We start from the raw sequence: 24,538 nt of genomic DNA, 5'->3' as shown, positions 1-24,538 counted from the left end.
CTGATTGCTTTAAAACTTTGACTCCATTGTTGTACTGACCTTTTTTTGTAATACTACTAGGATCACATCTTGCGTGGGGGTTACGTTCCAGGGGGTAGCATGTAAAACCGAAATTGCTTATAATCAGCACGAGCCCCTGAAACCACCCTCACATGAGCAGTCTTGCCTTTAGTAGCCAGTGCAAGATCTTGCAGGTCCCTCCAAGATACCACTTCCAGAGCCTAGGTGAGACCTTTGCAAAACCCAGTAAGAAAGGTAATGAAGGCTGAAGCCTTATCCTTGCCAGGGAATCGTTTGCCTGCGTCCCCAGGACCGAAGAGAGAGAGCAAAAAGCACCAGGAAAGATTCTTCTTTGGAGAAAAAAGTTTTATTGAAATCTGTGCACAGAGGTGGCCAGTGGGATCGTTCCCAAAAGACTGGCCCATAGATACAAATAAACAAGCATCTTTATACCTGAGAGTCTGCCCATCTCTTCCCACCTCTTCAAATTCTCCAATCAGCTAGCAAGGTTAAGCTTATTTCCTTATATGGCATATAGGTGTTTGGCTAGCTAAGCCCCCCCCCTCCTTCCCTTGTTTGTGTGTTCTTCTCTTGAGTTACTGCAACAGGAAGCGTGTGCAGGAAGCGGCCCCCTTGCTCTGTCTGACCACATACGGTAAATAGATGCGGTTTCTGCTTAGCTGGCAAGCACAGGAAATGGCCTTGCTGCTGTTTGCTAGCAACTGCAAAGCAAGATTAAGAGAGGATTCACTGAATTTACTTCAGGAATTTACTTCAGGTACAAGGTGCAGGGATTACTGTTAGCAACCCTTCTTAGGCACAAAGTGCAACCCCTACACCTCTCCCTTCACTCCCTCCTCTTCTTATGAACAACCTAATACTTAGGTTCGTTCTGGTCGGTCGGGTTCATAGTATCCCTGGAGGAGAGCAATGAGGGTCATGACACGGGGCCCCATCCTGCGGGACATCATCTTCCCCATCATATTTTGCATACATTGCATCAAGCAGGGCATACAGAAGCAGAAAAGCAGTAAGATTATAACAGGTCCAGCAATTAAAACGATAACATGACGAAACCAACTGCTGTCAGGCAACCAGGAGTACAACCAACTCCACGGATCCCCAGCATCAGAGGGTTTCAAAGGTTTTCGAGCTATCATTTGTTCCATGTGGTCTATGGTTGCAGAAATGCTGACATTATTATCTGGAATAAACATGCAGCAATGAGAATGAATCAGAGCACAAACCCCACCCTTTGAGGCCAACACCACATCTTATGATAATCCTCTCCCCTTGATGTCTTCGCTTGTCGGCCATTGCATTTCCTTCTACTACTGATAATATGAGAGTGACTAAGAGGATCATCAAAGGGATGGAAGGACTAGGCCTTTGCCTTCCGCAGAGCCTGTGACGCTCATGCCAGCAAAAATACAGGAGCATCCAAATAAGCAGGGCAGTAGATATTATTCCTACCCACCAACCCCAATCTGTCCATGGCTCCTCCCACCACTCCATCTCTTAACCCTGTAAGGCCAACTGAAACTGTGCTTCTATAAACGCCTCACCCGTAGGGGTGGGTCGCCAAAGTATCTCCTCCTCCCCTATTACTTGAAGCAACTTTCCTGCTACCCAACCGTCATGAACGCAAATTGCGTAACCCCACGGTCGCCTATAAGAATCGTAGATATAATGGCAACCACAAGAATAAACCCAAGCGTTCAAGGGACGTTCAGAAGGGGTCAGCACATCAAGAGGGGTAAAGTTGTCTGGGCTTAATAAAATCAGTCCAGGGGGAGCTGCGCCTGGATTGTCTGGTTGTCGGGTAACTACGGTGGGAGCGCTGCCTGCGGGCGCCCCTCCCATCCACCTTCTTCAGCCGTGCGTAGAAGGGTCAGCGTCCGGAGTGACCCTAGCAGGGCGGTCATCTAGCGCTCTTCTGGAGATGGTTAGCTTCAGTGGATTAGCAGGATTTGGCGTAACTGTCCAATCTAAAATAGCCTTCTTCACTTAAGTGTGGTGGACCCAAGGGGTGAGGTCAGCAACTTTAACAGCAGTGGGCCTGGGTCCACCTGTTAGAAAGAGAAAAAATCTCGGGAGAATTACTGCACATAATTATCAAACTGCACATTTTGACTAGCATGGGGGGTTATTGCAAAACTGAGTGGACAAAGGCTGGTCCATTGTCAGATCCTATTGACCTAGGTAGTCCATAGCGGGGCAATTCAGTGAAGTCCACAACAAGGTCTTCCATGGGTGCAGTTCCACTATGCTGAATCCCCGGGGGAGCCAAGGGTCCGGGTTCTGGGATTATTCTTTTGACATAGCGGGCACTTCCTGGAAATCTGGGCTGCCAGTTGATAAAGGTGGGCTATGTAGAAGCACTGCTTCAGCTGTCTGGTTGTGGCATCTGGTCCCATGTGGGTGGACTCATGGTATCTCTGAGCAATCTGCCGAGAAAGGGACTCTGGAATCCATATTCTGTCATCATGAGTAAGGTACCATCCTTCTTCGGACAATGTCAGCTCCTGAGCATCTGCAGTGTCCCTTTCCTTTTTAGTGTATATTGGCTTATCAGCGGTGTTCAAGATCCTTCCAGGGACCAGTGCTCCAATAACTGACGCTGGGGGCTGGTTCCCGGGCTGCTTCCTTGGCCACTCTGTCTGCCAGTCGATTTCCTCTGACCACTTCTCCTGGTCCAATCTTGTGTGTCCATAACAGTGTGCCACTGCTACTGCCTCAGGTTCCCATACTGCATCCAGGAGGTTCAATAAGGCTTGTGGGTGGGCCACCTGATTTCCTCTGGAGGTAAGCAAACCTCTTTCCTTCCACAAGGCTCCATGGGCATGTAAAGTCAGAAAGGCATACTTAGAGTATAAATGTTTATCTTCCGTCCCTTTGCTAGGGTCAGGGCTCTGGTGAGCGCTGTTATTTATGCCAGCCGGGCCGATGTTCCAGGCGGGAGTGGCTGCACTTCGATCACTTGGTCTTCCAAGGCTACCACTGCATAGCCTGCTTTTCGCTGTCCAGCCTTAACAAAGCTGCTTCCATCCACAAACCATGAAGGCCAGTGGGGGTTTGCTTCATCTTTAAGGTCAGGCCTGCTAAAATATTCTTCATCCATTACTTCAATGCAATCGTGCATCTGCTCCTCACCTTCTCCTACCGGGGACAGGGTAGCTGGGTTGAGGGCGGTGGTAACCTGGAACTTCAAACGCGGATGCAGCAGTAACATCTGGCACTTTCTCATCTTCACTTGGGAGAGAAAATAGGTACCCTTCATGTCAAGCAGAGCTGGGACTGCATGCGGGGTCACACAAACAGTGTCTTGGCCAAAAGTAAATTTGTCTGCTTTGTTCAGTAGGGTGGCTACTGCCACAACTGCTCTCATGCATGGCGGTAAGCCTTGTTCTGTAGGCGTCAGGCGCTCAGATAGGTATGCCACTGGCTGTTGCCAGCTTCCCAATTTTGGCACAAAACCCCTTTCGCCGTCCCTTGGTCCTCATCCACGAATAGAGTAAAGGGTTTCTCAGGGTTTGGGATGCCAAGCGCTGGGGCTTGCAGTAGTGCCTTCTTCAAATCCACGAAGGCTTGCTGTTGTTCTGTGCCCCAAACAAAGGGGTCTCTCTCAGTTCCTGTGGTTGACTCATGTAAAGGCTTGGCAATGATGCTGTAATTAAATATCCATATCCTACAAAATCCTGCAGACCCCAGAAAGTCACGGAGTTCTCTGCAGTTCTTTGGTTCTGGTATCAGGATAATAGCCTGCTTCCTTTCTTCACTGGTAACAAAAGGGTGTTCCACTGTGATTGGCATTGCCTCAAGATTCTATGTTGGAGCAGTCGCTCTAGATGCACCCACACTCCTTCAGTCGCCCTTCGTGGGATGGGATACTTATTTACTGCAACAGGATTGACAAATGGCTTGGGCTTCACGATTATTGGTGGGACATTCTTTGCCATTCCTGGGGGGTTGCCTTCAGCCCATACCGTGGGGTTCACTTGTTCCAGAATACTGGCGGGGATGGGTCCCTCCTCTTCTTTTACCATCATGAGGCGCCAGTACTCCCTCAGGGGTGCCTCCACAACCAGTTCCCCAAGTGACATAGTGGACAATGTGGCTTCTCCCGATGGCTTAAAGGTAATTTGGGCTTGCAACTTTACCAACAAATCTCTTCCTAATAATAGAATAGGGCATTCTCTCTTCCAGTGCCCTTCCTGTCGGCAGATGGCGCACTGATTCCTCCCCAGACGGCTTCGCCCTCCTCCCCGGGCACTTCCTCTTTCCTGAGGGGTGGGGGTGGCTGCCTGTAATGCCATCAACTTCCTTGTTTGATACTTCTCCTTTTTTCTCTGGGCTTCCTCATCTCTCTGATTGCAAGTGGTTTGAGCTATTTCCAACATCTATTCCAGCCCATGATCGATGCACCCCTCATGCTTTTGGATTTTTTCTTTTGGCGAATATCGGACGCTGCCTGAGCTACAAAGGCAGCCTTTATGGCAATATCATCTGGGTTCTCCTCAAAGGTAGGGTTCTAATTTCTCCAATTGCACACATCAGCACTTGAAAAAGGCACATGTTGGACTGTATAAGTGCAAGGTGGTGCTTCCCCACCCTGTCCTGGGGGGCTGGTGGGTCATACACTCTGCGTAGAGGCATCATTGCAGTCCCACCCTTTTTCTGTGCCTTATGGGACTTATGGAGGGACGCCCTGGTTTCTGCTTCTATCCATTCCTTCTGTGCCAACAAATGGGAACTAACATCCACTTCTTTCGCATAGGGTTGTACATACTGTTGCAATCTCAATGTCTGATACTGTGTCCACATTTTTTCCTTTCTTTGCTAACTCAATTAGTCCCTTCATAAACTCCTCATCATCCTCTTCCTCTTCGCTCTCTAATTCATCAACCTTGGAGGGTTCAGGCTGAGGGCCGGCTCCTCCCTGGTCCTGGGGCCCTGGGCCTGGGGGATTCGCTAGAGGGGCAGTTGGTGGAGCATAGGGTGGCGGCGGTTTAATGACTTCCCCCTCTTCTCCTTCTTCTCCTTCCGGCTCTGATATCACCGGGGGGGGGGGCCTTTCTGACTTCCCTGCCGGTCAGACTGCACAAATTGTATTTTGTGGGGCGTCGCCTCGGCAGGCTTTCAGCCACGGTGGATTCTTTTCTACATTGATTTTCCAGGTAGAAATATAAGGGATCTGGTCTGGGTGGACGTTCAAGATATTTTGATATAGTGGGTTGATTAGTTGCAAATTAAATCTGCCCTCCGAGGGCCAATTAGTTCCTTGGGTGGGCCAATCTACTTCACAGAGTGTTCTAAGGCGCTCCCTTTTCAACTTAAAGCCCCAATCGTCATTCTTCGTGGCTGCTTTCCAATTGCTCAAGAAACACTGCAAAGGGGTACATTTGCTGCCCCCAGACCCCATTTTCCAGATACTCCGCTCCTAACCGGGCTTAAAATCCTTCCACACTCCACACACTACAGATTGTGACTTGGACGAGCTCACGCTGCCAAGGAATGCACAATCCTGCAATCGCTCGGCCAAGGGGACGCTAAGCCCCGGCCCACACTTGACAATTCAACCACTGGAGTATCTGGCACACAACACACAAAACACACCCCAATATAATTTTCCCTCTGTTTCCCCTTTCCCCAACCTTACTGGCGGCACTCCACTGCCACCTCTGTTTCCCCTTTTCCCTTTTCCCGTCCCTGTCTGGCGGGGCGGCACCTTATTGCCACGGCCAGTTCCTTTGTTCCTTTTCTGGCGGCACTCTACTGCTCACAGCCAGACCCTTTCCTGGCGGCACTCTACTGCTCACAGCCAGGTGAAGCTGATCAGGCTTCGTCCCTTGCCCTTCCCTTAGGGCTTACCTGCTCCGCTGCGGACCTCTCCTTCGGCCGTCCTCTTTTCTCCCTCGACCAGGTGTCTCCACTCTGGAGCGGTGTGGCCGACTCCCCCCACGAACAGGCAGGGGTGCGCACTTGGAGCCGCGAACGCCGGTCCGGGGCTGTTCACCGAGGTCGGGCCTGGCCCTCCCCGGCCCCCTGGGGTGGGGCAACTTCCCGGCCAATGCACCAAAATGAAGGCTGAAGCCTTATCCTTGCCAGGGAATCGTTTGCCTGCGTCCCCAGGACCGAAGAGAGAGAGCAAAAAGCACCAGGAAAGATTCTTCTTTGGAGAAAAAAGTTTTATTGAAATCTGTGCACAGAGGTGGCCAGTGGGATCGTTCCCAAAAGACTGGCCCATAGATACAAATAAACAAGCATCTTTATACCTGAGAGTCTGCCCATCTCTTCCCACCTCTTCAAATTCTCCAATCAGCTAGCAAGGTTAAGCTTATTTCCTTATATGGCATATAGGTGTTTGGCTAGCTAAGCCCCCCCCCTCCTTCCCTTGTTCGTGTGTTCTTCTCTTGAGTTACTGCAACAGGAAGCGTGTGCAGGAAGCGGCCCCCTTGCTCTGTCTGACCACATACGGTAAATAGATGCGGTTTCTGCTTAGCTGGCAAGCACAGGAAATGGCCTTGCTGCTGTTTGCTAGCAACTGCAAAGCAAGATTAAGAGAGGATTCACTGAATTTACTTCAGGAATTTACTTCAGGTACAAGGTGCAGGGATTACTGTTAGCAACCCTTCTTAGGCACAAAGTGCAACCCCTACACCTCTCCCTTCAGTAAAAGCTCTTTCCACGGTAATTCTTGCTGAGAGTGCGTAGTCCCAGTCCATTCCCTAGGGGTGGGGGAATGCTTCACATTGAGGAGAAGTGCCCTGAGGGTGGGGAGTGCCAAACCTTTCTCTACTGCCCTGACTTCCCTGTGCCCTAAGGTGAGTTCCTGCTGAACCTTGGGCAGAATGTTGAGGTAGCAAAGGCAGCTTTCATCTTTCTTTGCAGCCTACAGTCAGGGGTGCTCCTGTTTGCCCATCCCCTTTATTGAATGCTAAAATCATTCCTCTCTCTCTCTCTCTCTCTCTCTCTCTCTCTCTCACACACACACACACACACACAGGATGCAATTATCTCTGAGCTTAGCTGTGACCTTTCACACATCTGCCCTTCACATGTAGTCTGATCCTATACATCAGTGATGGCCAAACTTGGCCCTCCAGCTGTTTTTGGACTACAACTCCCATCATCCCTAGCTAACAGGACCAGTGGTCAGGGATGATGGGAATTGTAGTCTAAAAACAGCTGGTGGCCTGAGTTTGGCCATCACTGCTGTCAGAGGCTCAGGAGCAGAAGAGCAGGGGAGAGAGCAGATAGAGAGCGGAGGAGAGGAATCAGAGGGGAGCGTAGGGGAATATGACAGTGGACCGAGAGATTCCATGAGCTTCTCCAGCGAATCAGAAGATTCCCAGGAGAGGGCGCCTATGGTAAGGGCGAGGCGAATCCCAGAGGGGACGATCCATAAACAAGGAACCAGAGGGGAGTCCCAAAGGAGTAGCGGAGGAGTAGGGCCAGTTTCCCCACCAGAGCACAGTGGGGGGGAAGAGTCACGTGAGTCAGGACCATCTTCTCCTCCATCGGGGAGTGGGGAGAAGGAGGGAAGGCCAGGTCCAGCTAGCCTCCCCGAAAGGGGGAGCAGTGACACAAGTGTAACGGTCAGAAGGAAAGTGGGAGGCTGCGCGCGCGCGCCAAGTTCAAATGTGGAGGAGCGCGGGACAGCAGAAAACCCGGATTGGGAGCCAGGTCCTAAAGCCCGAAAGAGGGGGGGGGAGGAGTCGGGAGAATCAGCGTCAGAAGAATCTCGGAGGGCAGAGACTCCGACTAGCAGAAGGACCCAGAGAAAGAAGGAACAGAGGAAAAGGTGGAGTAAAGCTAGAATCTTAAGCTGGTGTCAGGGGGGCGGAGATTCAGATGGGACTTCTACGGTCTGACGGATAGATGTAGCGTTGCGCGCTGCACGTCTGGAAATGAGACTGAACTTCAATAAAGACTTTTAAACTTGAGCAAGAAGCAGCGTTGGTCTTGTGTGAGCTGGGACCTTGGGCAGCGCTGACAGTAAGTCCCATCTCCTAAAAACTCTGCAAGCTCACGAAGATAGGCAAAGATGACTACAGAGGAAAAAATCAAGCAATTGCAGGAAGCGGTGTCAACGCTCTACGCAGAATTGGCTGCGTCTAAGAAAAAAGAAGGAGAAACAGCTGCGCTCTGCCAGGATCTGCAAGCCAGGTGGGACAAATGGGGAAAGGAGGGGCAGCTGGGAGCCAAGCCGGAGGGAGTTGCCCTCGGGAAAAGGGGGGCAAGCCTGGTGACCCATTTTGACGGGAACCTGCAGCAGTACCCTAACTTCAGAGCAGAAGTAGTTTTCGCGCTCAATTTGCTTCGGAAAGATTTTAGAGATGAGGAGGAGAAAGTGGGTTTCATAATCACTCATCTGCATGGGGAAGCTAAGTCGTGGCTGCGAACCTTGTTACGCGAAAATGACCCCGCCCTCAAAGATTCAAGCGCCTTTATTGGAGCCATGGACGCTTGCTTTAAATCAATGGTGGATGTGGATGTCGCTAGAAGGGAAATGCATGGATTGCGGCAAGGAAAAGCGCCAGTGCGCCAGTATCATTCCCGCTTTTTTGGGTTAGTAAATGTGCTGGGCTGGCAGAAGGACTCAGCTGCCGTCAGGGATCTGTTCTGGGAGGGGCTGAATGGAGCCGTGAAAGATGAGCTGGCGAGGGGAGAGAGACCCCAAAATACAACAGAAGTTGTCCAAAGGGCGCTCGCAATTGGGGTGCGCCTGGAAGAACGCCCGTGGAGCAGGGAGCAGGGGGGAAGAGCAAACGCGTCAGTTAGAACGACTCCCTTCCTACCCAGAGAGACAGAGCGCGCTCAGTCCACGCCTGCTCTGATGAGGGGGGAGGAGCCAATGGAAATCGGAGGTGCAAGGGCTCAGACAGCAAGCAGAGCCCAAACACCAGGAGCAGTCAAGGCGAAGGCTCCTAGAGGGAGCAGGAAGTGTTACATCTGCGACAGTGCACTGCACATGGCCAAAGAGTGTCCCCAGAGGCTCCAGAAGCACACTGCAGCCTCAGCAACTGTTAAAGGAGCAATTCAGCAGGAGGAGCAGCCCCAGGGAAACGGAGGAGCCTGGTTGGAGACAGAGGCACTGGGGCTCAACCAGGCGAGTCAGTGAAGCAGTCCCCAGAGATTTTGCAGCCCACGGACCCCCTCCCACCCAAACCAGTGGTGCAACTCACTGCATCGCTCCAGCTGCCCGATGGGCTCACCCTGGAGGTCCCTATTACCATTGACTCTGGTAGCAACGCAGACTTTGTAGGGTTGGACTTCGTCAAGCAGCATCGCATAGCACTCCTGCCAGCCACGACTCCCCTAAATGTTGTCACAGTAGATGGCAGGAAGATACTGGGAGGAGAGGTGGTACAGCAGACACCGCCTCTGGTGATGCAAATTGGGAACCACCGTGAAGTCATCAGTTTCAACGTCACTCACCTGTCGGACACGCCCATAGTGTTGGGCATGAGTTGGCTGGATAGGCACAGCCCGGCATTAGCGTGGTACCAGCGGCAATTGACCTTCTGCTCTTCCTACTGCGCAGCGCATTGCATCCAGACCTGCCAGGAAGAGGAGGGGCAAGAGGATGCACCGCAGCTACACCTAGGCATGGTGCAAGCGGTGCCCAACAAGTACAAGGCCTTTTTGGAAGTCTTCTGCGAGAAGGAAGCAGACAAGCTGCCTCCCCACAGACCCTACGACTGCAAGATTGACCTCCTGCCAGGGGCGACGCTGCCGACTGGGAAACTGTACTCCATGTCTGAAGACGAAATGCAAGAACTCAGGGAGTTCATAGATCGCAATTTGAAGCGGGGATTCATCCGGGAATCCAAAGCAGTGGGGGGCAGTCCCGTGTTTTTCGTGAAGAAGAGAGACACGCCCGAACGGAGGCTCATAGTGGATTATAGAATCATCAATTCCAGGACAAAGCCCACAGCATTCCCCATGCCCAAAATTGACGACCTGCTCGCGACGGTGAGGAAGGGGCGGATCTTCACCAAGTTGGATCTACGAGGGGGCCCTTGCACACAGCCTCACCCGAGGGACCGGGTGGAGAGGAGGACATGGACGTGTGGGGGGAGGATCTTGGTTTTGAGCACGACAGCAGAGAAATGGAAGCAGGGGAAGTCGACGTCGACGAACCCATCGTGGCGGGGCCTGATCCCGCGGGCCGGTTGCACACCAGGGGGAGAGAACAGAAGCCAGCACTCACACCCCCAGCGCTGGAGCACCTGGAACCCGCACCCGAAGAGGGGGAGGGGGGAAGGGGGGGCTTCGAGGGGGGGATGGATGTCAGAGGCTCAGGAGCAGAAGAGCAGGGGAGAGAGCAGATAGAGAGCGGAGGAGAGGAATCAGAGGGGAGCGTAGGGGAATATGACAGTGGACCGAGAGATTCCATGAGCTTCTCCAGCGAATCAGAAGATTCCCAGGAGAGGGCGCCTATGGTAAGGGCGAGGCGAATCCCAGAGGGGACGATCCATAAACAAGGAACCAGAGGGGAGTCCCAAAGGAGTAGCGGAGGAGTAGGGCCAGTTTCCCCACCAGAGCACAGTGGGGGGGAAGAGTCACGTGAGTCAGGACCATCTTCTCCTCCATCGGGGAGTGGGGAGAAGGAGGGAAGGCCAGGTCCAGCTAGCCTCCCCGAAAGGGGGAGCAGTGACACAAGTGTAACGGTCAGAAGGAAAGTGGGAGGCTGCGCGCGCGCGCCAAGTTCAAATGTGGAGGAGCGCGGGACAGCAGAAAACCCGGATTGGGAGCCAGGTCCTAAAGCCCGAAAGAGGGGGGGGGGAGGAGTCGGGAGAATCAGCGTCAGAAGAATCTCGGAGGGCAGAGACTCCGACTAGCAGAAGGACCCAGAGAAAGAAGGAACAGAGGAAAAGGTGGAGTAAAGCTAGAATCTTAAGCTGGTGTCAGGGGGGCGGAGATTCAGATGGGACTTCTACGGTCTGACGGATAGATGTAGCGTTGCGCGCTGCACGTCTGGAAATGAGACTGAACTTCAATAAAGACTTTTAAACTTGAGCAAGAAGCAGCGTTGGTCTTGTGTGAGCTGGGACCTTGGGCAGCGCTGACAACTGCTATACATGTTTTCTGAGAACTAAGTCCCATGGAATTCTGATGACTTTATGCATTACCAAGCTGTCATGAACAGGGATGCAGCTCTAGGGTGCCACGGATCTTCCGTCACTGTGCATGAACTCTTAAATTCCAGTTCTCTTCTACCTGCTGGTGTCACTCACATTATGGCAGCCTAGTTACTATGAGTCTCCTAACCCATGGCCCCTCCCCACCCCCCCTCTGGATAGCTGCATGGTTGCACATAATGGCAAACCTAAGGCATGCAAAGCTTATTTTAAATTTAAAGTGAAATTTTATAATTATATTTTTGCAGCTGTGTTGACCTACTCTGCAAAACCCTACAAAACACATAAGGGGCCCAGCTCAGGCAAACTACCTTCATTTTCTTAAATGTATGATGCCTAGGTTAACTAGGAATAGCAACATAGTACAAGCTCTTATCCTGGCCACAAGATCATCTTTAGCACATCATAGAGTTGCTTAGGTCAGGATATTTTCTCCCAGTATCTTCTATACTGAGGAAATAAATTATCAAGATTGACTGAGTGCATTCCTCTTCTAGCATCAGAGCACTGAAAACCCCTAGGATGAGGAGACCCTGAATGGAAGGAGGGATGAACCAACCCTTTGCTTACAGGCTTTCTCACTCAATCCTAGCATAACTTTATTTTACAATATTACCTGGCCTTGAGAGCGCAATATGCCAAGAAAGAATATTAACTACATATACCCAGACCACTCAATGTCAGAATAATCACATTTGTATGTTAATCAGCCCTCTTAATCTATTGCTTATTTGTTTTTGTAAACAGAATAAAAAATTCCCCTTGGAAATGTAGTTTCATGATTAATATATATTTCTGGGAGTCTATTCATCTTCACTTCAAACCATCCCCTGTTCACAAACAAATAGGCTTTTGCAAGTAGTTGTGTGATCCCCTTCACTGGGGGATAAGTCAGATAATATTTTAAAGATTTCAGAATGTTCATTCTCTTTATAGGAGAGTCTGTATATTTTACCAGAAGGAAGTATAGGAGCCAATTGACTTAGTACAGTGGAAGGTAATCTTGTGGAAGACTGATGCAAATTATTTTTCTGTCAATAGAATAAAAGAACTTTTCTGATTTTCACTGTAATGTGAAAAAGAACTAAACTCGTCCTCCTTTTATCCATCTTTGGCTGGCTCAGTGTGCTTCGAGATGGTCTTCCTTGTGTGTTCAGTGCTCCTCATGCATACAATGACATTGTTGGCATCAAAATGCCAGGTTGTATTTCCCTCTGTTTAATCCAAATTTACCCTTTCTAGGGTAAACCCCCTAAAACTGTGTACACATTACCATTTACTCTGGCTCTGGTGTGCTGCTACCATTGGTGTTTGAAGCTGTGTACACGCAAATTTGTTAGTCTTCAAGGTGCCACAATGTACTTTATTTTTGCTGCAACAGACTAACAGAGCTACCCTCTGTAAGTTGCTGATAAACAGTCCTTTGTTTAAATCGGAGCTATTGCATGAACCACAATTGTGGATTATGAGCTATGTTGGGACCAGATGGGAAGCCCATGGGGACCAGAATGAGCTTTCAGGCTGCTAGTTAGATTTCCTGAATCTAGGACTTCAAACAAACTTAACATTTAATGCAGCACTTATCAAACATGTTGATGTGAGGCCCACCTATAAACTTAGTATTTTGAGACCCATCTGTGACGTAACTTTACCTTACCATCCCTACTTCTCCCTTCTACTTTCCTGCTCTACAACAGAAAATGCAAGAATATCACATCAATAGTTAACAAGTGTATATTGTATGGGCATATGCTGGCAGTATATATTCAAACAGAATTTAAGCAAGACATAGAGGGAGAGAGTGATCCTGAATTTTAAAGGGGCTACAGAACAGTATTGTTACGCTGTTGGTTTGGTGAAACAGCCCCTGGAAATGGAGGAGGGCATTTAAAAAACCTCCCAGTTGTGCAACCCACCCAGAAATACAATGGCATACCCTTGAACATTTCTCCAATGAAAATAGGGACATCCCATTCCATAATGATAATTTTACTGTTTATACCCCACACATCTTATTGGGTTGCCCCAGCCACTCAGGGCAGCTTCCAACATATATAAAAACATAATAAAACATTAAACATTTAAAAAAAAATCTTCCTTATACAGGATTGACTTCAGACGGCTTGGGGGTCAGATAGCTCCATATCCTCCAACATTTCTCCAATGAAAATAGGGACATCCTTAGGAAAAGTGTGACATTCCAAGATCAAATCAGAAACCGGGATAGTTTCTCTAAATCAGGGACATCCCTGGACTTGGAGGGTCTGCGATGGGTCACACCAATGGGCTGTGCCCCACAATTACTAATTTAAGGCACATAATCTGATTCATAGCAAATGGGCACAAAACAATAATTTACCAAGGCATGATAATAATTAGTATTTTGGTGTTCTTGATGTTGCCATATGTCATAATGAAGGCATTTTTGTCTAGGTTGTTTTACCCTTCTGTGCTATAAATGGTTAAGTCCTTGCCTAAGGTCTCCTAAATAACAGACTAGCAGGCTTGTGTTGTAATCATATTGAAAAATAAGAACTGAATAATATTTGAAAACAATCTGCACACTGTCCTTAACGTTGCTAAATATAATTTTCAGCATCCCTAATCTTTAGAGAAAAGTAAACCTGCCATAAAAATGATAAATTGCATAGTCTTCATTTTTAAAAAATAATCCTCTTTAAACAGTTGATTTTCTTTTAATTATGTTAATCCTTATTAAGAGACTATAATTCTGCTGGTAATGCACAGAAAAGCTGCATAGTAGACAAATGCATAGAAAAGCTTGCAGCTAGCATTAAAGTGGAAATATTATGCAAATACATGACAGTAGGGTACTTTCTTTGCTTTACTAATCTTTATTTATTTGAACAGAATCAGAATGCATATTAATTAGCCTGTATCTATTCTTTTTTTAGGTCCTGAAGAAACAGAATTCAAGTGTCCCCTGAATCATATTAAATGTATTGGCACCAACAGATGTATTCACTTGTCTCTACTCTGCAATGGCGTGTATGACTGTCCTGATGGATATGATGAAGGCGTACATTGTCGGGGTAAGTGAATTTGATGATGGTTTGAAACATCCCACTTTCAGGAGTTTAGGGGTCATAGTGGTTGAGTTTGTGTATTATTTTTAACTTTTAGATTTACTCTTGTGGATACATTAAATGCAAGTTTCACCACTTCTATGCTTAATCAGAACCTTTTAGCTTTCTAACAGCTTTATTGAACTTTAGCTGGATTGGGGCTGTTCTTTGCTTTCTTCCCCGTCTTGCAAGCAAATGTTATAAAACGTGGTGGGGCTTGTCCGCAGAGGGGCATCTGGGGTTGTACGAAATTCTTCCGATTCTGAAAGTTCCCTCCTCTCAGTTCTATCGCTACCACTTATAAACTGTCCTCATCGTCACACGCCATGACATATTGCCAGAATATGAATGGCTAGGAAACACCCCTTTTGTAGCCACAGTTAAATGAAATGAGTGTACCCAACTTTGCCTTTCCAACATCATCTTCTCTGACTCCCCTCTGTGTGCTGGTCATCCATGCTACTTTTGGTATCTCGCCTTCATTCATCAACCCACTTCCATCTTCTCTAAACCCACTTCAGGGCATAGGAGTCAGCTCCTAAACACCAAGGTCCCTTTGCCCCTTCATAAAATATTTGAAGCCTGCCCCCCACAAGTTGAAGGGCATTCAAATGGTGTGCATGCATCACCTCTTGTGATCAATTATGCAGGGTGGGGCTTACCTAACCCCCAAATATTTATTTAAGTTGGTACCCCTGCTTCAGAGCCAGACTAGATTCAATTTAGCAGTGGTTCCATATCCACCTTGGTATTCCTCGTGATTCTTCACTAATCATTTGTCTGGTTGCTACGTTTTGGCTTACCCTGAGATGTATATTTAATGTGTATACCGTATTTTTTGCTCTATAAGATGCACCAGACCACAAGACGCACCTAGTTTTTGGAGGAGGAAAACAAGAAAAAAAGTATTCTGAATCTCAGAAGCCAGAACAGCAAGAAGGATCGCTGCGCAATGAAAGCAGCAATCCCTCTTGCTGTTCTGGCTTCTGGGATAGCTGCACAGCCTGCACTCGCTCCACAAGACGCACACACACTTCCCCTTACTTTTTAGGAGGGAAAAAGTGAGTCTTATAGAGCAAAAAATACGGTACATGTTCATCTGGCTTACCTTGAGCAAATATTTGGTAGTAGTCATAACTGCAAAGCCATAGCAGACTTACTATTGCTTCCACATTTAGGGATTTGATTGATGTGCGATATCAGATAATGCTCTGTGTTGGCATTCACATGTTCACACATAAAGTATGTAAGGTTTTTAATGTTATTCTCTGCCCTACACTGTTTTGGTGGTCAAAGTGGGAAATGGTTCAGTAGACCAAATCATTTTGTATTTCTGAGAATTTGAATCTTTAATTAACTATTAAGAATGGCATTAAGAAAACGTCAGCATTTTATGATATAAAGTGCTATTCAAACAGTTGTCAAAAGAAAAGAATTCATTTAATTTGGCAGTTTTTAAAGTGCAATTTGTCTTACCCTCAACACGAATTATGCTCCTGGGACCCTTCCCCTGTATATGTTTGTTAAAACTGCTAAATGAGTGAATAAGCCTAATTAGTAACATTGCAAGGTTATAAATCAGCTCATTAAAATGGTAGCTGTTCTTATTTATGTACAAATACTGAAGCATCACAAGCATTAGATCTATTTATTTTATTCTAATATTTATAGATTGTGTTCTCTGCCAAAAGAGTGGCACTCAAAATCTGTACAACTTGAATAAAAATACAGGGTTGTCACTCTATTGATTGCTTCCATTGTTAGGTACTTGGCAAATCCAATACAACTATTCTGATTTAAAGAAATCACTTTTTAAAAAGGTGTGCAATTCGTTATGCAACGTGTATATTTCAGAACAAAATTCTGAAATTGATTTATGAATGCTGATTTCAAGGGAAATAAGTGTTTGTAAAATTTAAATAAAACATTTAAAAGCCTAATTTATAAATTCAGAATGTATAACTGCAATCAGAGTGAATCACTATGTAGTGGCCCATGGAATGATGTTCTTGATTTGATTGCTTTCTTTTCTTTATTGTGGTCTTTATGGGTTTTCGTCTTCTTTTGTATCTGCAAAAGAAAATATGAATTATTAAAATATGGAGGCATTTCAAAAGTGAATAATCAGTGTAAAACATCAAAAGTTTGTGCGTCTGCAAAAGTTGTGCTGTTGCCCATTCTGAAAACCTTCAGGCTATAATTTATTATACCAGCCACAGTGCTGCCATTCCTCTACCTCAGGACTCAGCTACACAGCTGCAAACAAAACGTTTTAAGTGTGTTGTAAAGTGCAATATACAAATGTGACACTAAATGGTGATAGTGAGCTATGCCAAATTCAATATATTTTTCAAAAGCATTTTCACAGCATTTTTTATATGTGTGTAGATTCCACCTCGGTGTCAGTAAAAGCTGTTTGCATTGCGCAGCGGCATGGAATAGGGGCAGCACTCCACTTGTATTGCAACTGCATTGATGTCTGTGTCTGGTGCTCTGCTGACCCTACCGGTAACATAAGAAGCTTAACACTGTAACCTGTTCTCAGCTGGCACAACATGTACAGTATGTGCATGAGAATATAGGATTAGGTCACCTGGCTTTGATGTTCTTTTTCAAATTTAAAGCTTTCATTGCAAAATATTTCAATTACTTGGTAACTTGGGACCATTTGTAGATCCTAGAGAAGCACGGGTTAGTTGTCAATTTGGATTCATGTCTGAACAGCCCTCTATGGATGACAACTTATGCTACTAGGATGCCATTTGTGGTTTCTTCTGGGGCAACCCTGCAAAGTATGTTAGTGTTATTTCCACTTTGCAGATGGAAATTAAGACTGAAATGTTGTAATGTAGTCTAGTACTGGTACTAAAGAAGTGCCATGCGAACCAAATTCAGATTCACATGACTGCTTAATTGAAAACAGTGCTGATCAGTAATTCACAACTGATATGCATAGCAGAGAATTTAATAAGGGGTACAGGAAGCTAAGAGCTCATTCAAGCGACAGATAATGGCTTTTGTTTGTCGCTTTAAAAGCTTAGAGTCATTGAGATAAATGCTGCTGTAGGACCTAGGGAGTAGATGGATTAAAAGTCAAACACATGAAAAGGAGTATACATTAAAGGGATAGCTGTTGCCTTATTCTTACGTCTTTTTGTTTTATGACATGAAATAATATATACATCAAACATGTATCTTCATGCTCAGTTTGACACTAAATATCCTGTACAAGTATAAGACCTAATTTGTTTTCAGATACCCCTCTACAGTGGTAGATTTGCTAGAAAAGATCTGTGATAAGGACAAGCTTTGCTTGTGATGACTAAGAAACACAAAAACAATTTTAATCAAAGATAGAATGTTGGTGGAATATTTTTTGCTTCCAAACTCAAGGCAACACCTTCCAAGTACTGAAGGAGTCTCTGCTTGTTAACTGTCTTGTGCGGTGAACCTGGCCTGTATTGTTACACACCAATATCAATCTCTGCCAAGCGGTAGCAAGATGTAAGGGGCAGGGCCGTCTTAAGCATATCCGGCACCGTGGTGCAAAGATCCCTCCAGCGCCCCCCCAGCAACTCCAAAACAAGGGAGGGGGCGGTGGGAATTGTCCTCTGCCTCCCCCACCGCCCCAATCCCTGGCGTGGTGGCGATCAAGCAGGAAAACGTGCTGGTGGGCATGCTCTCTGGTGTCGGTGCACCCAAGAAGGCAGCCCGGGAAGGCTGAACACCGCCTTTCACCAGGAGGCAGAAGGAGGACAACGACCGGGAGCAGGGTTGATGCAGAGGCTTGGGAAGAAAGCTGCATGCCTGCCAGCCATATAGTTGGCGGGGCGCAGCTGGTGGGCATGCAGGGAAAGGGGAGGCTGTTGGCAAAGCAGCGCAGCTCCCCACTCACTAGGGCGCCCCTGAGAGGCCAGCGCCCTGGCGCAATGAACCACTAAGACCAATGGGAAAGACGGCTCTGGTAAGGGGGGTTCCGGATGCTCACCCAGGGTTATGTTTCTTTTGGGAAATCAAGGTACAGCAGGAACTAGCATCTTTCAGAATTATGGTTCATTTTACACATATTTACACCTAAGGCCTAAAATGGAGTGGGTGCAAAACATTATACCCAAGAGCGTCCCTCATTGCTCCTCTCATAGCCTCAGCCACCCCGGGTTCTCAGAGCATTGAGTTCTCCCTACTTCCTCCGTCTTGTTCCCAGAATGCCTTGCCAAAAAACCTCAGTGTAAAAGAACACCCTCTTTTCCTGCAGTGACATCACACCCCCTTGTTACCCTGGCAACCTCCCACTTTGTTGTATGATGCTGAATGTCAGGGTAATGACTCTGCTATCACTTGACTTTGTTATGGGATGGCACTTCTCGTAAGTCCAGCTCCTGAGGAAGCTGGCTTGACTTCAAACCTCACATTTACCAATTTGAGAAATTATGGGGAGAAGCTGGCACCCAGGACTTTTAGGGAATTATTGCCTCATACAATCCCATAACAATATGCTGTGGGAGTAAGTCAACTAACTTTTCTCAGAGCAGACCTATTAAAATTAGTGGTCTTAACTCATTCATTTCAATGAATGAAATGAACATTTGCCTAACAAAGGTTCACCTAGTGCCTTTGTTGTTGTTGTTGTTGTTGTTGTTGTTGTTGTTGTTGTTGTTGTTGCTGCTGCTGCTGCTACTTATATACCACCTTATACCCACAGGTCTCAGGGCGGTTCACAGGATAAAACACATTTAGGTGCCAGGAAAAACGTTCCTCTTTAACCAGGCCTCTGGCTGATTGACATCCAATGCCCTTTTAAAATGTGTTGGGGGGTGTTATTGGGTTGCTTTTGTTTTTATTTGGATTATGTATTTTATGTTTTTATATTATAATTTTATCTTGTGAACCACCCTAAGACCTGCGGGTGTAGGGAGGTATAAAGATTTCATAAATACAGTGGTACCTCAGGTTACAAACTAAATTCATTCCAGAGGTCCGTTCTTAACCCGAAACCATTCTTAACCTGAGGTGCACTTTCGCTAATGGGGCCTCCCACTGCTGCCGCCGTGCAATTTTTGTTCTCATCCTGGGGCAAAGTTTGCAACCCGGAGCAACTACTTCCGGGTTGGCGGAGTTCGTAACCCGAAGCGTTTGTAACCCAAGATACCACTGTAAAATAAAATAAATAAAACAAATGTGTCTGCTCTGAGTAAACCTTAGTTGAATACCACCCCAGTGATCTGATTACTTATTTTTAGGTTTCTTACACAAAGGACTGAATGTAACTCCTCATTTCCATTAAATATAGGAAAGATGTCAAACTACTTAGTCTCTGGGAGGAAGGAAAGGTGGGTGGGTGCTAAGAATAAAATAAATACATAAAGAAAATAAACTGAATCCAATGTATTTCTGCAATTTGCTTGCAGAAACCTTGTTATAAAAGTTTAGATAAGCATTCTTGTAACTTATGTACCTTTTAAATATGCAGGTTTTTTGTCTTGTGGGAGATGGAGGGGATTTGATTAATTTTCTTGAGAATTTTGTATCAAGTATTTAAATGATTGAATGGATTTTTACAGTGGGGAGAATACTACTGTTGTGTTAATTCATTGCATTAACATTTTAAATGGGACATACACAAGGCAGAGTGCTTTTCAGTGCAAGGTTACATTATGCTTGTATCTGAAGCATAAAAAGGTAATGCATATGAACACTGAATGAAACAGGTGATGGCACTGCTATTTCTTTACTGTCAGCTTATAGATACATGCAATTGTCTTTTGTTCTTGGTGAGCAAACTGCATAAATTCTTTTCTTCATGGTAGCAGAGAATAAAAATGGTTTTATCATGTTTGATTGTTTTACATTATAAGCTTCAATGTCTTTCAAAGCTGATTCTTGATGCTTGGTTATCTGAAATAATATGTACAGTATATGGGAACAAGTCTGAGGAGCACGATAAACAATGCATATTGTTTATAAGACACCAATGACTTGCTCATTTTTGCATTGTATTTTGAAAAATATATTAGTTCTTCATCTTACACAGCAGATGAGGAGATCATGAGCCAAGCCAAATAATTCTTCTTTTATTTTTAAAGATAGCAACTCTTTTTCCTAGCTCCTTCAGTGTAACAGTTTCAAAACTATTTTGGACACAATGGACTGGGAATGACCACTGTTTTGTGGCCACAATGCAAAGAAAAATGCATGCTTTGTATTGGCTTTCTTGAAGCTCTTCCTATCTTGAGCTGTTGTATATAGTCTTAAGAGTGTACTGACTGGAGCCAGGTACAGATGTGAGGCATAAATGATGGGATGAACTAGGATCACATTATATTTATAATGTCTGCAGGGGAAATGAGAAGAGCAGGAAGCTAATGTGACTTTAACTGTGGCTGACCCAAACCCTGCCCATTCCAAGGGGCATGAAGACAAGGCAAAGCCCCAAAGCCTGGCCCCACCTTATGTTGAGTAGAGAGGCCCCACAACAGATCTGGACAGATGTGGCAAGTGAGCCTTGATAATGTTCCATATCCAGGCTGATGACCCCACAACTCAGAGCAGCTGGCCTCTAGAAATGCCCTTCACCTTAAAATGTGACCAAGAGTGCTCATTTCACCTAACTTTAAGCATTACCACACTTCCATGCCACAGGAGTGGGGCCACCCTCCATTTAGAGTTCCCTCAGGGGACATGGCCAAAGCATATAAAGCCTGCAAACATATCCCTAGATGCAGGTGCTGGAGTGGATCTGCAAGCCAAACAGCCATTCGCAGTCCAGCTGCAACAGTGCTCCCAGAAATAGCATTGTGCAGCTGACAGGAGCCAACTTGACATAGAAATTGAGGTTCAACTTCATAGAAGAAGACATCTCAAGTTAGATCAGAGGACAGCAAAAGGCAGGGAGGGAAGGAACAACGTACCTAAAATGGTAAGGTAGAAAAGTGGTAGGGACCACCTGGAAATATTAAGGAAGAGTGTGTACACAGAATATACAATGTTACTTTAGAGCTGTTTACAAAAAATGCATATATTCACAAAGAGATAGTAAAGAGGAGTCCAATTTCCATCATGCATGCATTCATGGTTTCAATGTCTGCTTGCCAAAGGCAAATAACAAATTCAATTCTTGCTTTGCTGATGGGGTAGCAGAAAATGTTTCAGGAAAGCTATTTCCAGTGAATTAATGTTTTCTTATAATCAGGTGCAAAAACCATTTCTAGGAGTTCATACGTTTAAATAGTCGTAAGTGTCATCTTCTATATTACTGTTCCACCAAACTGTGGGAGAATCTTCTCTCAAGAGGGCAGTTCAGATGTGTTAGATATTTTAGCTTCAGCATATAGATAATGTTATTTTCCCCACAACACCACTTCAAATATGAATGTTGGGAGTCATATACAAAAGGTATTCACAGTGGGATTTTTGACTTCGTATTGAAGAACCTTGGGCTACACCATATCACACAAACTACTTTACAAAGTCGACTCAGTTTCAAACATTATTTGCCATGCAGCACAGGGGACTGCGGTTTGAGAAATAGAAGCCCAAAAATTTCTTTTTCTGAAGCAGTACTTTGGCTCCCAGCCAATACCTTTAGTTGCCTTTGTCTTCTCATTCCTCTGGCAAACAATCCAAAATGTGAGAAACAAACCCATAGAATACTACTTGATATTAGCTGTTGTGGCTCAGCATTGACTGCTGGCTTCTAAGACACACTTCAAAGGTTTGGAGGAAATTGCTATAAGCTCAGGGTGAAATAAAGATACATGTGGACTTTGAAGGAAGTAAAAAAAACAAAACAAAAAAGAAGACGCTAATGACTTTAAAGGACCTGTCAAGGAGCACGTTAGGAAGAAGCTATTCTTGTCCTGAGGGAGATTGTCAGAAGTTTGGTCAGTCCTCTTTAAAGTGTTAATGGGGAGAAAAGAGAGAGCCTCAAGAGGCTCAAAGGTTTTAAACAAAGTTCAGAAGGTATCTAAGATGATTGTAACTGCCAGTGTCCAAACCTTTTAAAAATTTAATTCATTACAAGTAGTGCAAAACTCTCAGAAACCTAGCTCACAAAAGTTGCCTCTCATCTCTGAGTGAAGCTGAATTCACTGCAAACCAAGAAGTAAGAGAATAAACACAGACTGGAGATCCCAGAGGAATGTAAACCTGGCAAAAAAGAACAATATTGCTAGAAGAAATCACAGAATTCTTGATTAACAACAACACAGACTCTGCCCCAATTGTCTTATTATAAATACATGTGTATTCTCTGGTACTTTATACTGCGAAAGTTCTGCTACAAAATAAACTTTCAAAAGAGAAATGTACTGGAGGGCCGGAGGCCTGGTCTTCTCTACTTTGGCTTTCAGCAGTAAGAGGAAGGAAATAACAACAGATGGCTTCAGAAATGATTTATGCGCCCTGTGTTTACATCATCTGAATTTTAGAAGACCAATAGTTATGTTAACTTCAAATGTGTAATAAAAAATGTTATAATTCAGTGTTGCATGGACCCTTACAGAAAAGTGTTGTGAGTCTTAGCCAAATCCTTTTGAGCTTCTTTGAAATTCCTAAGATAGATGTGATGCTGGAGGTGCATTTCCAAGTGTTCTGCCTCCCCCCCCACCCCCAAGTTACATTTAGGGCCCTTACAACCATTTACGAAGAGTCACAAATTTAACCCTTCACTTCTGCATTGCAATCCTAATCCACATTTCCTCCCCTCTCTAGAGCTGATATTAGCTGTAGAGAGAGAACATGGGTGACTGTATGTTTTCCCTCAACAACTCATTTCATTTCTTGTTGCTGAGGTGCTCCGACTGGCTGACCCTTAACTTCTTGACTTAGTTTAGCTTTTCTCATCAGGTGGCTGTGCAAAGTGGAAGCAATTGACCAGCACAAGTAACTGGCTGACAAGCACAACGTGGCAATGAACTACCAGGCCCAATTCAAGGTGGTAGCCTACAAAATCCTAAATGGTGCTAGCCTACAAAGCCTTAAATGAGTGCATTCCGCAGCATCAACCATTTGGACCCTGAGATTGGCGGTGAAGCCTTGTTGGTGGTGCTGCCACTGGGGGTTGTCTAGTTAGTGCTGCCCAGTGACAGAGTCTTTTTCATCAGTGGTTCCCACTTGTAGAATGCAGATCTTTCAAGTGTCCCTATTTTCTAGGGACAGTCCCGGATTTACAGAAGCCATCACAGTTTTTGATTTGATCCAGCAATGTCTGCTTTACCTTAGGATGCCCCTATTTTCATCAGAGAAATGTTGGAGAGTATGGAGGATGACCCCCCTCCCCCAAGCCAAGGAGATAGGTAACTATATAACCTGTAGAAAACATCTGAAGGCAGCCCTGTATAGGGAAGTTTTTTCATGTTTAATTTTTTAAAATATGTTTTCATATCTATTGGAAGCCGGCCAAAGTAGGTAGGGCAATGCAGTCAGATGGGTAGAGTTTATTATTATTATTATTATTATTATTATTGAATAGGATGTCCCTAATTTCATCAGAGAAATACTGGAAGGTATGAGAATGTGCTTCCTGGTGAGGTTCACACTGTTGACTTTTGGGGAGAATTTAAAAGAATTGCTGTTAACCCAGGAATTTATTCCTTTTTGTATGGCAAGTATGCATAAATATGCCCTGTACTTTAAGATATGAAAAGTTTTAAAACAGAAATTAGTGCAACTATATGAATCTGAAATAATTAACCACATTGTGTAGCGCTGTGTAGAAGTCCACTGTGTTCTGTGTGTATACACATAATGTAAAAACAAGACAGTGCCTAGTAATATATTTTAATCATTAAATATTTGGTGGTTATAAAAGACTGTAGAATGGCTCGTTCAATAATTCAAATGGCTTTAGCTCCAAATTGTTAATCACAACTACAGTCAATTTTACGTAGCTGAAGCAAATAACCCTCTCAATTGGAAATGATATTACACACTTTCAACCAAAATTAAAGCATTGCATTTCAAGCCTTGGCATCTGTCTTGGCTACGTCACTATAACATATAAATTTTTATTATTATTATTCATGTGCTGACTCAAAATCCTTCTAAACATCATATAGTCTGACACACACCCTTCCCCACAGAACAGTATCAAATGATTTGACTTCACATTTTGAGATGCTTTGTTCAGCCAGATAATTTTACCATTATGAACCTCAACATTTCAGACGATGCTACACATCAATATTTAAGACAATTTATGCCTCTCTGAATAGGTATTTATTTAAATAATAGTGAATTCTTCTCACCATGCCAGTATTCCTTAGAGGGAGAGGAAGCCTTATTTTTTAATTTCAGGAAATGTCATAT

At 45.3% G+C, this 24,538-nt stretch overlaps 1 protein-coding gene across 7 annotated transcripts in view; it reads left to right on the top strand.

Moving 5' to 3' along the window:
* Window positions 1-24,538, top strand: part of LRP1B (LDL receptor related protein 1B) — a 748,913-nt gene that overhangs the window by 328,061 nt on the left and 396,314 nt on the right. For all 7 annotated transcript variants that reach the window (XM_053405851.1, XM_053405869.1, XM_053405860.1 and 4 more), the window contains one exon: window positions 14,063-14,200. In XM_053405851.1, coding sequence (XP_053261826.1) covers window positions 14,063-14,200 — 138 coding nt within the window. The remainder of the gene's footprint in view (window positions 1-14,062; window positions 14,201-24,538) is intronic.

The sequence above is a fragment of the Podarcis raffonei genome, chromosome 1, assembly GCF_027172205.1.
Source record: "Podarcis raffonei isolate rPodRaf1 chromosome 1, rPodRaf1.pri, whole genome shotgun sequence".
Classification (NCBI taxonomy): domain Eukaryota; kingdom Metazoa; phylum Chordata; class Lepidosauria; order Squamata; family Lacertidae; genus Podarcis; species Podarcis raffonei.
Note: the sequence above shows the minus strand (reverse complement) of the source record. Positions and strands in the feature narration are given on the sequence as shown.